General features: G+C 44.5%; 1 protein-coding gene across 2 annotated transcripts in view; it reads left to right on the top strand.

The window, feature by feature from the left end:
* EPS15 (epidermal growth factor receptor pathway substrate 15) overlaps positions 1-15,363 on the top strand; it is a 176,766-nt gene that overhangs the window by 33,524 nt on the left and 127,879 nt on the right. For both annotated transcript variants that reach the window (XM_068239066.1, XM_068239065.1), the window contains exons 2-3: positions 11,405-11,446; positions 14,486-14,575. In XM_068239066.1, coding sequence (XP_068095167.1) covers positions 11,405-11,446; positions 14,486-14,575 — 132 coding nt within the window. The remainder of the gene's footprint in view (positions 1-11,404; positions 11,447-14,485; positions 14,576-15,363) is intronic.

Raw genomic sequence — 15,363 nt, 5'->3', positions numbered from 1 at the left:
CTGTGGTGTGAGTTAGAGAGCTGTCCATGCTCGGAAGCCATCAATGAACTAGAGATGTTTTGTAAAGAGGAATCCAGACTCTCATTGGAACTTACAGGAAGCGTTTAGAGCAGGCATGGGCAAATTTGGCCCTCCAACCGTTAAGGAACTACAAGTCCCACAATGCATTGCAGGAGTCTGACAGCCACAGTCATGACTCATAAAGGAAAATGCATTGTGGGACTTGTAGTTCCGTAACAGCTGGAGGGCCAAGGTTGCCCATGCCTGGTTTAGAGGCTTTAATTTCTTCAAAATGATGATCTACTAAATATTGATTTCATTTCTTTTTTGTGGTGCCCAAATGTTTGCACCTGCCTAATTTTGTTTAAACAATTATTGTGCACTTTCTGTAAATCCAATAAACTTCATTCACTTCTCAAATATCACTGTGTGTCTCCTATATGATATATTTAACTGACATTTTTTTTATCGTAACCAATGATTTATACAGGAAAATCATGAGGATTAACAAGGTTGCCCAAACGTTCGCATCCCACTGTATATACCTTGATAAAGGGATGCTTGAATGCGCCAAAACGTTAATTTAAATAAACTTTGATAAATGGTTGAAGTTCCGAAATTGTTGTGATCTATAATGTTGTGAAGCTGGATGTGGGGCATCTGGAGCATCAGTATTATGTGGCGAAACCATAATGCGTCCACAGCAAAACCTACATTTCTGTTGGCCAGAGGCTGGAAAAGGCCGTCACTTGGGGATTGGTATGGAGTCATGTCCAGATTGGATCTTCTGCTGACTTTAGAGACACAATTATATAGCAATGTTCTCCCCAGATATTTTTTCCAGCCGGGTGGCATGAAAAAGTAGCCGGGGGGGGGCAAGATTAGAGAATACAGGGCCGGTGCTTCTGTGTGCAACTCTGCTTACAGCATAGGAGGAGGTGAGCCGATGACAGCCGGGTGCTCACCAAAACTAGCCGGGTGGAGCACCTGGCTAAAACAGCCTGAGGAGAACACTGTATAGGACAACAGAGCCCAGTTTTGGAAGACCACGGAAGGCAGGTTTACCACCAGCTTATCTTCTGAGATCCTGCTTCAGGATTCCCCTACATGAGTGACTACTGCCTTATGTATTCCTCTTCTCCTTAGCTGGAAACTGGCCGACACAAATTCCTGGTGATTTTCCCCGCCCCTTGAGAAGCCTTGTGAAACGTATTAAAGACTTTGAAAAACTATTACTGCTCAAGAGGATATTAAACTTTCATTTTGAAACGATTAACCTCCCCCCCCCTCCAGAATGTGCTAATGAGAATTGGCTTCCATGATGACGTTCTCCGTGGGAATTGCCTGACAAGTATGGAAACTGGCACAAGTTTATTCTTATAATGCGTTTATATAGTGCTGAACAGTTTTCCGCCACACTTTACAGAGTGCACGGAATACTTCAAATCTAATTTCCATGCCAACGTTCTCCTGGATGGCCAGCTAAAGTGGGAGGAAACGGGTGTTCATAGGTAGGCTATGGAAACGCAGTGAGAATCCTCAAACGTCTTGCTATAGTCAGTTTCTTGGATAAGATTTAAAATGATTCTGAATCGATTTAAAAAAGAAGATACTTGCGGAAGAGGGAAGGCTTTGGGTCCTATAGCGCCTTCCTGTTACTCACTTGGTCTGCTCATTCCAGCGCAGGTCCCCCCCCATTAAAATTCCCCGCCGCAGGAGCCTTCTGGAGCCCAAATGCTCCCGAAGAAGGGCCACTCTATACAGCACAAACGAGAGAGCAGGCTCACGTGTGCGCAATATGGATCGGCCAGTCTTCAGCAGCAATTCAGGCTTCTGAAGACTGCCAAAGTCTCTTGCAGCAGAGAGCTGTCTCTGACCCATCGCTCTGGCTAGATTAGTTGCATGCTTGTTTCTGGTGGTGGTAGGACATTCCTGCAGACAAATAGATCAGCAGGGCTGCCAGGCAACTGGTATTGTTTAAAAGGAAATAAATATTGCAGCCTCCATATATTTCTCACTTCATTTGTCCTTTGAACAGGAGACTCAATCGCTATAAGGCAAGAGTACTAACCGCTGTTTGACCAGGCTGGTCAAGTGGTATTCCACTCTAATGGGTCGTTATATAATACTGAGCAGTTTTATATGGTTACAAGTAAACGCTGCTGCTTGAGAAGCAGGCCAGCCCGACAGTACAGAGCCTATACTGGCACTTCCTGCAAGACTTGTTTAGGATTCAGTTGGAACTGTCAGTGCTAATCTTCCAGATGATAGCCTGTATGGGTAGGAACACACCAGGCAGAATCGCATATGCGTTCTCCACCATGTGCTATGGGGAAAACTCATGGCATCCTGCCTGGTGTGTTCCTTCCCTAAGGCTGGGTTCACACCTAAAACATGTACAGTTACGTTCTAGTCCTATCCGTTTGCGCTCCTATACGCTAAAACCTGATAGAAAAGGCAAACAAAATTGATGTAAACTGACAAGACACATTGTATGTGTGAACCCAGCCTAACACCGGGTACACACCATGCAATTTTCACTTGGTTCGTACTTCAAATTGATGTTCAGATCTGGCATCGATTGGATGTTGAGGAAAGCTAGTGTACACACGTATGAGTCTTTTTTTCCGATCACATTGGATACCAATTGAAAATGAAGTGAGGACTTTCCATCCTGTCCTATCTGCTTCCGACTGAGGAAGACATCGATTCTGAGCGCTGTCAGTCATTAGTTATAAATGGGATGTATATACTGTATTTTTTGGGCTAGTAAGACTCACTTTTTCTTGCCCAAAAGAGTGGGCGAAAAAATTGCTGCGTCCTATAGTCCAAATGCAGGGAGTTCCTGACTTGTGAACGCCTGCCAATACGAACCTCCAACCCGCTGTAATGTCGGGGACTCCCTGTACTTTGCCCATGCAGATGAGGACACGGGGGCATATGGGGGGCAGAGGACGATACAGGGAGAAACGAGAAATACAAGACATGAGGTACAAAGGGGGCATAATCCACAAGATGCACCCTTCACTATGGATGCACCAGGATTAGGATATATTGTTTTTCCCCCCAGTTTTTTTTGTCCTCTAAACCTAGGTGTTTCTTATGGTCAGGAGCGTCTTGTTATAGTCGGAAAAATACGGGTCTTTTTTGTGATCCTAGTCAGTTGTAAATAGGATCTGAAGATAGATTGCATGGTGTGCACCAGGCCTGTAAGAATGGCCATAACTTCCTAGGATGGGACCTCACACCTTACTTATTTTACAAGTACAGCATGGCAAAGTAATAGAAATAAGCATATACTGTATTGCAAAGTGTTTATAGGGTAAGAAAACATGAACCCTAGGAAAGAATAAAGTTAATTGCCTAGTAAAACTTGTTGCACAGGGTGGAGCAGTTGGGTGCAAAGCTTTACATCTTATGTCCTGTGTTATTGCTTCGCACTCAGCCAACAAGGAGGAAACCGCTGCATATCAAGAGGACCTGTAGAGATTCCTACAGCAGCTTTGGTAGGACAGCAAGGCTGCTCAGAGTGAGACAGCTAATTTCAGTGTAGAGTTGTGGCCAAAGATTTGGGTGCCGCCGCAGGCTGTAAAGAGAATTACGTCTATAGCAGCATTCAGTGACCAATTTAATGCAGAAAAATCACTGGACATTGCAGCGATTTTCCCACTGAGCACGTTTAGCGCTTCTATAGCACTGAAATGTGATCGCCGCGAAATCGCCTGAAATTGGTGCAGGCTACATATTTGCGTTTGGCGCCCAAGTAAGAACAGGCCCATAGGGTATTATAGCATTAGCGCTTTAACTGTTTGCCGACCGCGTCACGCCGATGAGCGTGGCGGCAGCCCCAGGACCGCCTAACGCTGATCGGCGTAAAGTCCTGGGGCAGCAGTTTGCAGGAGATCTCGTGCAGGCTGCGCGCACATCTCCTGCTTCTACAGTCTCCGAGTGGCGATCGCCGATCGGAAGACTGATACACGGCGAAACCACCATGTCCGTGTATTTACATGTACAGCGCTGTGATCAGCAGCAGCGCTGTACTGGGAACAGCCGTGTCACACGGCTGTCCCCCTGGGGGACAAGAGAGCAATCAGCGACCACGTGTCCTGAGGAGGTGTGTGTTCACGCGAAACAGCTGTAGACAGGGGGCATTTGCTTGTACCTGAAATCGTGGCTGAATAAAGAAGATATTGATGCAGTGTGCCGGAGTCCGCGTCTCTTTTGTATCGATCAGCTCTCATAGGCAGAAGCCTATGACAGCCGATCGCCATGATTGGCCGTCTGGGGGAAGGGAGGGGTTGTAAAAAAAAAAAAAAAAAAACCCAAAATATTTATTTAAAAACCAAACAGGGGGCGATTAGCCCCCCCCACCCCCCTTAACAGAGAGCTCTTGACCTTAAAGCTGCAGTGGCCAATTTAAGTAGAAAATAGCCTGGTCACTGGGGGGGTTTAACACCATGGTTCTCAAGAGGTTAAAAAGCGCTAGCGCTTGAGTGTTTTGCCAAAATCGCTGGCAAAACGTTCTAGTGTGAATGAGGCCTAAGAGCCAGTGCACGCCAAAAAGCGCTAGCGTAATTGCAAATGCTTAGCGCTTTTTGAAGTGATTTTGCTAGGCGATTCTAGGCATGTGTGTAGCCATTTTCTAATCATACCTAGTGATTTTTGGAGCGTTTTGGTGTGGTGTAGTTTTTTTTTTTTTTTTTTTTCTTTTGTTACAGTAAAGCTGTAACTGAACAGCTTCTGTAACAAAAACGCCTGGAAAATCGCTCTGATCTAGCGCTTTTCAGAATGATTTTCCACTTTCCTATACTTAACATTGAGGCTGAATTGCCTCAGAAATCAGCAAAAATGCTGCAGGACCAACTTTGCATTTGGGGAAAAAAAAAGCTCATCCCATTCAAATACATTAGCCAAGTGCTTTTCAAAGCCATGGCGTTTTTTAAAAGCGCTCAGAAGCACCCTTGGTGTGCACCAAGCCCTAAGAAGTAATCTACAGATATTCAGTATATATGTTACGGCCAGAACCCGAAGTTTGGCCACTTCTAGTTCTGGCCGGCCAATGTGCGAAGTGGCCGCTGCGCTGCGGCCAATGTGAGGAATGGAATGAATTATGTAACATTAATGTATCTGCTGGCCCCAGCGCAGCGGCCAAATGTATCGCAACTTAGTTATTTTAATGAAATTAAGCCGGCGGCAATGTAACAGATGAAGCCGCCGGCTTTTTCTCTGCCTCTCTCTCTCCTCCCCCCGCCTCTCTCTCCTTCTCTTATTATGGGCAGCCGGAGGAGACACGCGTGTCCCCTCCGGAGTCGTTCGTCGCGGTTTCCGGTAAAAAAAATCACATGACTTAGCCCTCAGTTGTCAAACACCACAAAATCTATTCTCTCACTTGTCACGGTTAAAATGATACCCTATATACATAATCAGATAGCTTATTGGGCATACAGCACACTGTTTACCACAAGTACGCCTATCTACTCCCCTGAGCTTCAGATGAAGTTTTGTGGGGAGTAGATAAGCGTAGCAAGGGAGGTGAAGTGGTTAAAAGAACCACATCTGGCTCCCGAGCCATAGGTTCCCTACCCCTGCCCTAGACCCTGAACAAGCATGCAGCAGATCAGGTGTTTCTGACAATTTTGTCAGATCTGACAAGATTAACTGCATGCTTGTTTCTGGTGTGATTCACACTACAGGCAGATAGCTCAGCAGGGCTGCCTGGTAACTGGTATTTTTTAAATGGAAATCAATATGGCAGCCTCCATATATCCCTTACTACAGTTCTCCTTTAAAGAAAACATTTATTTACAGCCAGTACAATCCCTGCAATACATCTGCAGTGTCTTTTTCCTGCTTTCATGGAAGCAGACCTAGGGTTAACATCCTGTGTTTACAAATTAGCTGCTATGCTGAGGGAGTCAACTGACACAACTGAGATCAAATTACAAACTGTGATAAGTCACTGATGAGGGGGTTATCACACAGGCTAAACTCACTCACAAGTACATACAGGGTGCTTTTTTCTATGTATTCTGTCCTGTGCTACAGTTCAGGTTCACTTTAAAGGGGAACTGATGTAAGAATGATATGGTGGCTGCCATATTTATCTACTTTTAAGCAATATCAGTTGCCTGGCTGTCCTGCTGATCTATTTGGCTACAATAGTGTCTGAATCGCACCAGAAACAAGCATGCAGCGAACCTTGTCAGATCTGACAATGTCAGAAACACCTGATCTGCTGCATGCTTGTTCAGGGCTTATGGCTGAAAGTATTAGAGGCAGAGGATCCGCAGGATAGCCAGGCAACTGGTATTGCTTAAAAGTAAATATATATGGCAGCCTCCACATCTCTCTCACTTCAGTTGCCCTTTAAGTGGTTATTGGCTGGGCCTTGCATAGTTTTTGTAGTTCAGCTGTTGGCCTGCGATCCCTCTGAGCATTCCTCCACTTGAGGCTCCATCACCTCCTGACTGACTGAGTCACCCAGCGATCACACTAACGAGTCGTGACATTCTCTCCGCAAGTTTCTTCCACGCTCGCCGCGTCCCATTTTCCTGGTCTCTACGCCCACATTCTGGGTGTGCCTGTTTGTCAGCTCAGAATTTGGCAGCTGTGGAAACTGAAAGTTGTTCTGTGCTCAGATGTTTCCGTGTGTAAAATGAGAAACAAGTCCTGCAGCTCACGGGAACGTCAGCACTGCAGTGCTGGGAATGTGATTCTCTCTCAGAAAAAATGTGATTTATGTCATGTGCCTTAGTGTTTGCGCACTTATACTTGAAGGGACACTGTAGGGGATTCAAGGGAAAATGAGTTGAACATACCCGGGGCTTCGAATGGTCCCCCGCAGACATCCTGTGCCCGCGCAGCCACTCACCGATGCTCCGGCCCCGCCTCCGGTTCACTTCTGGAATTTCAGACTTTAAAGTATGAAAACCACTGCCCCTGCGTTGCCATGTCCTCGCTCCCACGTATGTCACCAGGAGCGTACTGCGCAGGCGCAGACCATACTATTTTGAATATATGCATCCTTTGTTGCTCTTCTAATCTAGCAGTCCAGTTAGAAAAATCTATTGCAATTAGTTCAGTGCATAATAGTGGTTACATGCTGGTATAATTGGTAATCAGTTGGTGTTCACCTATATTCCAATCATATTGGTCTCCATTAATTTTGATTGTTACCTCTGTGAGTGTATTTTTCCAGTTTTTACCTAGCTACAGAGAATATGTCTGTGGCTTGGGATACCTCATTACATTGTTGGAGGAACTAGGATGTACCACTTTGGTCGGTATATGGCTGGGTTTTTAATGGGTTAGGGAGTGGTGGTGGTCTCTTGCTTGACTATAGCAGTTGCCGAATTATGCAAATGACATTTTTCATAATATTTTATTCAATAAAGATTTTCTACTGTTGAAATTAAAATTTTGCAGTCCTTGTATTTTCAATTACTTGTGGCAGTGTGCGGCTAAAAACTGGTTTGGTTGCTTTGTTTTTTTTCTTTGGTTAAGGATACCAGTGCCTGCACCTGACGTTTTTGGGATTGCGCGTTTGTAAATTTATGGTTATTGCTGTTAATATTTAGCAGACCATACTTGGCCTGCACAGTATGCTCCTGGTGACCTCAGCGGGAGTGAGGACACGGCAACTCAGGCGCAGTGGTTTTCAGACTTTAAAGTCGTAAATTGTAGAAGTGAACCGGAGGCGGGGCCGGAGTATCGGTGAGTGGCTTTGCGGGCACAGGATGTCTGCGGGGGACCATTAGAAGCCCGGGTAAGTTCAACTTTTTTTTCCCCCCGAACCCCCCTACAGTATACCTTTAAAGGACAATTGAAGTGAGAGGTATGTGGAGACTGCCATATTTATTTCCTTTTAAGCAATACCAGTTGCCTGGCAGCTCTGTTGGTCTATTTGGCTAAAGAAGTGTCTGAATCACACCAGGAACAAGCATGCGGCTAATCTTGTCATATCTGTCAAAAATTTTCAAAAGCCTGATCTGCTGTATGCTTGTTCAGGGCCTGTGGCTGAAAGTATTAGAGGCAGAGGATTAGCTGGATAGCCAGGCAACTGGTATTGCTTAAATGGACACAAATATGGCAGCCTCCATATACCTCGGACTACAGTTCTCCTTTAAAGAGAACCTGAACTGAAAATAAAGTCAACATAACCATACACAGGTCATACATACCTCCTGTATAGTCTACTCCTCAATCTTTCTCCTCTCCTGCGGGAGATTTTTCTGTCCTTCATTTTAAAAATGGCCGTTACCCAGCTTCCTGGTCAGCACACTGTTAAACTGTAATATCACCCACTTGAGCCATAGGGAAACATGGACATTACCTTGCACATTCAGTTGTAACTGAGAGGAACTCACAATGAGGTTAGTATGTAATATATATTTGCAGCTACGTCGTGTGCTTATTTTAAATAATTTTACTTGCGTCAGGTTCCCTCCCGAGGTGGAAATAAACAAATGAAATAAACAATTGTATCAATCCTCCTTCTAAAAATGACTTTTTAAGGTATTCCAGTTTTATTTTATATTTAAATCTTTTTAAGTTTTTATTGTTTTTGCTCAATGACTCATTCATTGAAGTATGCCAGAGCTAAAATGTATGAACTATTGACCCTTTTTATCTCTTTCCTGTCAAAAGCCATTTTCTGCTAGAAAAGTGTTGTAGGGCTGGTTCACACTGGGGCAATTCTTCAGCACTTTGCTGATCCCTGGCGATCAGCTAAGCGCTGCTCCTAATGTATAGAGCATTAGAGCGTATGAATACATTCATTCCTAATGTATAGATCATATACTGTAGACTCTACAGTATAGATATATTCACACTGCAGCGGTTGCGATTTCGATTAATCACAAACGCGCTGCATGCAGTGTTTCGGGGGCAATTGCGCTTAGATTCTCATTCTATTGAACAGGGCTGTGGAGTCGGTAAAAAAAATCTTCCGACTCCTCAGTTTCTTAAGCCACGACTCCAACTCCGGGTGCCCAAAATTGGCCCTACTCCGACTCCTCGACTCCGACTCCACAGCCCTGCTATTGAACGGGAATCACAAGCGCAAATCGCAAAATTTGGATTGCCCAATCGCGGTAAAGCGACCAATGTGATCCAGCCCTTATAGTTGTAATTTCTTATCAGTGAGGGTCACACTGTAGTCACTTCCTGTCTGAGTCAGGACTGAGTCAGCCACTTACATACCTGATATTTAACTCTTTCAGGCAGAGAAAGAAAAGAAAAAGGAACACAGCATAGTAATTTGTGTGCTTGGCACGGTACATACACATGTCTATCTCACATGTCACCTCGGGTATCCTTTAGAGGACCACAATCATGGAAAATTGTAAAATGTAGAAAACTTGTGAACACTTACATGAAAGATGTACATTTCTCCCAGATTAAAATGCTCTATAAATTCCTGTTTCCTCATGTTGCTGAACCCGAGGCAAGACATATGGAGGCTTGACATGTTTATTTCCTTTTAGGCAATATCAGTTGTCTGGCAGTCCTGCTGATCCTCTGCCTCTAATGCCTCATCTAGACGGAGCGATCCGGCGACTCGATTAGCTGCCGGATCGCCTCTTCCGCATCCCCGTGCGTACCCGCTTGCCCGTCGGATTTGATCCGCCCTCATCGCTTATCTTTCGCTCGATTCCCTGCCATTGTCCCCTCGTGGGGAACGAGCAGGGAATCGGCGGTGGCGAGATCCGACCTGCCGGATCTTATCAATCAAGTCGCATCAGCGGCTCAATTGATAAGCCAAATCGCCGCCGGACCGCTAGGTGTAGACGTAGCGTAACACTTTTACCCACAGACCCTGAACAAGCATGCAGCACATCAGGTGTTTCTGACATTATTGTCAGATCTGACAGCTGCATGCTTGTTTCTGGTGTGATTGATACTACTGCAGCCAAATAGATCAGCAGGGCTGCCAGGCAACTGGTATTGTTTCAAAGGAAATAAATATGACAGCCTCCATATGCCTCGGGTTCAGTTTAAGAATATATTGTTATCGCTCTTTCTCCCAGGTTGAGTGAACATGAATATGTTTCTTTTTCTGCTCTTAAGTTCCCTTCTTATTAGTGGCAGCTTTTTTCCCTCTCAGGAAGTGTGGCGTGGAAACTGTGTAGATAATTCTGCGCCTGACACTTGCGCTGTTGTGTGTGTTTTCCACATTTCTACACTGCTCTGTTTATTTGGATGCAAAATTTGGCTGCGTTTCCTGTAAACATTTGGCTCCAGGAATTGCCTAAAACAAACCTAGGACAGAAAAATGAGTACTGCAGTACTTGCGCAACTCCTCCTAGCCCATGTGACAGGCGACACAAGTGTTTGCAAATCATCTGTGTACACAGCTTATCACGCTCTGAAATAGAAACTGTCTGCATTTCCTGATAATATTTAGACTAAGTCAACATTTCATTTTCAAGTATAGTAGTTTTTCTGTGCAGGACTGGCATGGTTAGTTGCTAATTTGGTGCGCTATCTTTTTTGTTGTTTAGCTGCTAGTTGTGGTCTTCTGTATTTTTGTGGTGATGGTATACTGTATATCCTCGAATATAAGTCAACCTTATGTGTAAGTCGACTCCAATATTCAACCCTCTTAAGCTGGAATTTTGTTCTGACTCAAGTATAAGTCTACCCAGCAAAGTTAATGTCTGCACTTGGGGACCAGGAGGGGTTGATTACTGCACTGCGTACAGTATTGCAGCCATTATCTCCTCCTGTCCCTTATTTGCGGCCAGTAACTGCTCCAGGCCCTCAAGTGCAGCAATGATTCAATCCCCCCCTACAGTATTTCCCCCCCACCCCCACTGCCCCTCTTCTTGTTAATCGTGGTGGCCAGGACCAGACCGGTGTTTGTGTTTTTTATTTTTTGGTTTTCTTTTTTTTTTGCATTTTCTTTATCAAGAAACGTGTCACTTACCACTGGGTATATTGCTGCCAATTGGAATGTCGCTACTAGTACACACATTACTCAATCTTGCTTGCGACACTGTATACTTTTTAGTGAAGAATTTCTAGACTTCTAATTGAGAATATTCAATATCTAGTGTTGCAGTACACAGAAAAGGTGAAGTCAGATTTGTTTAGAATATTGGCTATTTGGTTCTGTTTGAGCGGAAACCAAATAACAGCAATGTCCAGACTTTAGTTTGGCTCCTGCAGCAGTTAGAACGATTGCAGCAGTCGCCCCCAAAACCATTGATTGGTCACAATGCCATGACCAGTTAGCTTTTTATTTATTTCAAATGCTTCAAATGCTTCTTATAGTATATAAGTGTATTTTGTCCTGAATTACCGGAATAGTGTTTTTTTTTTTTGTTTTTTTTTTATTTACTTACTCCTTCCAGGAAGCCGTGTAAAAGATCACATAACTCAGTAACATTGTTTTCTCTTTCAGATCCCGAGTAACAATGCGGTGTACGAGAAATACTTCCAGCAGGTTAGTGTTGCTATGACAATGAGTGGTCACTGTGTGCATTTATAGTTGCCACGGAGTTGGGGTAGTTCCCATGGCTCCAGGGATGACATGGTGATGGGAATTCAGTAACCATCATTTCTATAGTTTTTGTGTTGGTTTACATGAGCCTTGGACTTCAGTTCAAAGTCTTTTTAAACATTGTTATTTGATCAGTTTTCTTAAGTATAAGTTGGCCTTGGGTTGGCTGGGATATGAACTGATGTCTGAAGTGATGTCTGAACATAACCTGAAAGCCCTGTAGTATCCGATCTGTTTTTTTTTTTTTTTTTTTAAATCAGGTTTAGTACCAAAATCCAGCAAATTAACTAAATATGTATGTATATTTACCTGCTAGCTTGACTGGTAAGTTCCCCCCCCCCCCCACACACACACACACACACACTTTTATATAGTTGGATACGCCCACTCCCCCACTTTTGGCCTTAAAAATGGGCCACTAATACAGTGACAAGTAGGCAGAAGGCCCCTCAATATGCTTCCCTAGCCCCCATGCTTGCATCTGTGCATTGGAAGTTTGACGAGGAGCGTACCGTGTTTCCCTGAAAATAGGACAGTGTCTTATATTAATTTTTGCACCAAAAGATGTGCTAGGGTTTATTTTCAGGGAATGTCTTATATTTCTATGAACACACAAGTTCCTGTGCTGTGTCCCCTCCTGCCTTCCCCACTGTGCTGCCTCTTCCTCTGCTGGATCCACCACTTGTGCTCACGTGTCCCTCTTGTACCTTTTAGTTTCCTCCTGCTGTCCCCCTCTGTATCTGTGTCATCCTCTATTCCTTGTCCTATGTCCTCCTGGTGTCCTCTGATATCCCCCTGCAACCTCTTCTGGGAAAGAGGCACTATGCCGCTGTGTACCTGAACTTCAGCCTATGGAGAAGTAAGGGAACTTGTGTTTCTGGGCTGCAGTAATGACACACCCATTCCCATACTTTTTACCCCTTACTGCTGCTAGGGCTTGCTTTCGGGAGGGTGTCTTAATTTCAGGTAGAGTAGCTACCTCTCCTTCTACAGCTCGAGTCCTCACTTCTTCCCGGCAGCTTGGGATCTCAATGTTAGAATATGAATAAAGGCTTTAGTTTGTGACCGTGGTGATCAGCAACGGGTGAATCAGAAGCACTACACTTAAAGAGAAACTCTGACCAAGAATTGAACTTTATCCCGATCTGTAACTGATACTCACTTTTACATGAGAAATCTATTCCTTTTCACAAACAGACCATCAGCGGGCGCTGTATTGCTGATATTGTGGTGAAACCCCTCCCACAAGAAACAAGAAAAGTATGTACTCTTTGGCAGTCTCCTGTTTGTGAACCTTGTTGCATTGTGGGAAATAGCTGTTTACAGCTGTTTCCAACTGCCAAAAAAGCATGCAGCAGCTACATCACCTGCCAACAGTAAAATGTCACCATGTAATAAATGTCAGAATGTAAATCAGGGATTTAAAAGCTTTTACAGTGGGCAAACACTGACTAAATCATTTATACATAATTATTGTAAAAATAAAGGACTTTTTGATTACATTATTTTCACTGGAGTTCCTCTTTAAACTAGTTTTTTCTGCTCAAAACTAAAGGCAGCTTTCCATTTGTGACTTGTTAGTAGATAATAATTCCAGCTTGCATGTAAATTTAATGCAGATAGTATTCACTTGGAGTCAGGCAAATTGCAGTGTCTGGAGTTATATTTGATTGGCCCAGTTTCAACCGGCTTACAATTTGCACTTAATTTATATGTGGAACAATATTATTGGCATCTCCCTGAACATCTCTACAGGTTATCTTTAATGCTTTTCACCACACATCTCTTTAAAGTAATGGAAAGGAAAGGGGGCTGCGGGGAACAAGATGACTTTCTTACCTTGGGCTTTTTCCAAGAACCCCCATAATTTGTCTGGTTTCTCGTACTTCTTCCAGTCCATTCTGTTAAAGGGGAACTGAAGTAAGAGGTATACGGAGGCTGCCATATTTATTTCCTTTTAATGAATACCAGTTGCCTGGCAGCCCTGCTGGTCTATTTCTCTGCAGTAGTATCTGAATAACACCAGAAACAAGCATGCAGCTAGTCTTGTCAGATCTGACTTTAAAGTCTGAAACACCTGATCTGCTGCATGCTTGTTCAGGGGCTATGGCTAATAGTATTAGTATTAGAGGCAGAGGATCAGCAGGGCTGCCAGGCAACTGGTATTGCTTAAAAGGAAATAAACATGGCAGCCTCCATATACCCCTCTATTCAGTTCCCCTTTAAGTTGCTGTCAGCCAAATTAGTCTGCGAACTGTGCATGCACTGTCCAGGCCACATACCTCCTTGATCGCTTTTCCGCAACAGGAGCTGCCTCCTCATGCGCAGTTCACATAGGCTTGCAACTCAGCCAGTTACGGACTTTAAAGAGGAACTCCAGTGAAAATAATGTAATAAAAAAAGTGCTTATTTTTTACAATAATTATGTATAAATAATTTAGTCAGTGTTTGCCCATTGTAAATCTTTCCTCTCCCTGATTTACATTCTGACATTTATCACATGGAGACATTTTTACTTCTGGCAGGTGATGTCACTGGAAGGAGATGATGCTTGCATTTTTGGCAGTTGGAAACAGCTGTTATTTCCCACAATGCAGCAAGGCTCCCACAGTGTGATCTCAGTCCTGTGGGGTGCTGACACACACTTTGGGAGGGGTTTCACCACAATATCAGCCATACAGCGCCCTCTGATCCGTTTGTGAAAAGGAAGAGATTTCTCATGGGAAAGGGGGTATCCGCTACTGATTGGGATGAAGTTCAATTCTTGGTTATAGTATCTCCTTTTTAAATGAGTGGACCCAGGGATCTGACATACTACGGGGGCTGGAAGAAGCCCCAGATAAGCAAATCCTATTGTTGTCTCTCCAGACACACCCCTCCCTTCCCTATCTCCAGTGCACTTTAAGTAAATGATGGCTGTTGGATTGGATGTTTAAGATGTATGCTTTGTCAAGTAACTGTCCTCTTTGGTGTCATTCCCAGTTGGAGTCGTCCGGCTCTGGCAGAGTGTTGGCTGGACATGCTGCTGTGTTCCTGAAGAAGTCTGGTCTACCTGACTTGGTGCTGGGCAAGGCAAGTGACACAAAACCACACTAACCCTATTTGGGGCACATTATTGCGCTACACGTACACTTTAATGGAAACCTGAGATGTAGATACTGCTGTACTGACACTTGCCGGGGGCTTCCTCCAGTCTCATGTGGTCCATGGGCTGCCTTGGCATCCTCCCCGGCTGCTCTGTTGCCCTGTGGTTGCCTCCTATATCTTTTTTTCATTTGAGAGCCAGTCGTGGTGTACTGCACATGTGCGCAATGTCGCACTCCCGCGAGAGTGTTCTGCGTCTGCACAGTGATACTGATGCACTGGCCGCAACATGCACAGTAATACTGATGCACTGGCCGCAACATGCACAGTAATACTGATGCACTGGCCGCAACATGCACAGTAATACTGATGCACCGGCCGCAACATGCACAGAAACACCATGACTGGAGAAGATCCTGCAGGCTACCATGCCACAACGGAGGGGCCGGGGAGGGATCCTACCAACCACATGGCCCGGAGGAAGTCCTAGGTAAGTGTAAATCTGGCACATTGAACAGTTTCAGGACAAAATAAACTGATGAGATAAACTATTGCATCTATCCTCCTCCTCCTAGAAATGACTTTTTTAGGTATCCCACCATTGTATTTTATACTAGCCACCTTAGTCCGAGTAAAAACAGGCTCTAGTGCAATACCGCCGCATGTGCACGCGCACTGTCCTCACGTGCACGCACACACAACCGCCCAGCTGACTGGCCCCCTCCGCCTGTCCCAACGTCCATGCTGCACACATGGGCAGTAACAAAAGGCACGGA

Source organism: Hyperolius riggenbachi, chromosome 6, assembly GCF_040937935.1.
Source record: "Hyperolius riggenbachi isolate aHypRig1 chromosome 6, aHypRig1.pri, whole genome shotgun sequence".
Taxonomy (NCBI): Eukaryota; Metazoa; Chordata; class Amphibia; order Anura; family Hyperoliidae; genus Hyperolius; species Hyperolius riggenbachi.
The sequence above is the reverse complement of the archived record's forward strand: the minus strand, read 5'-3'. Positions and strand labels throughout refer to the sequence as shown.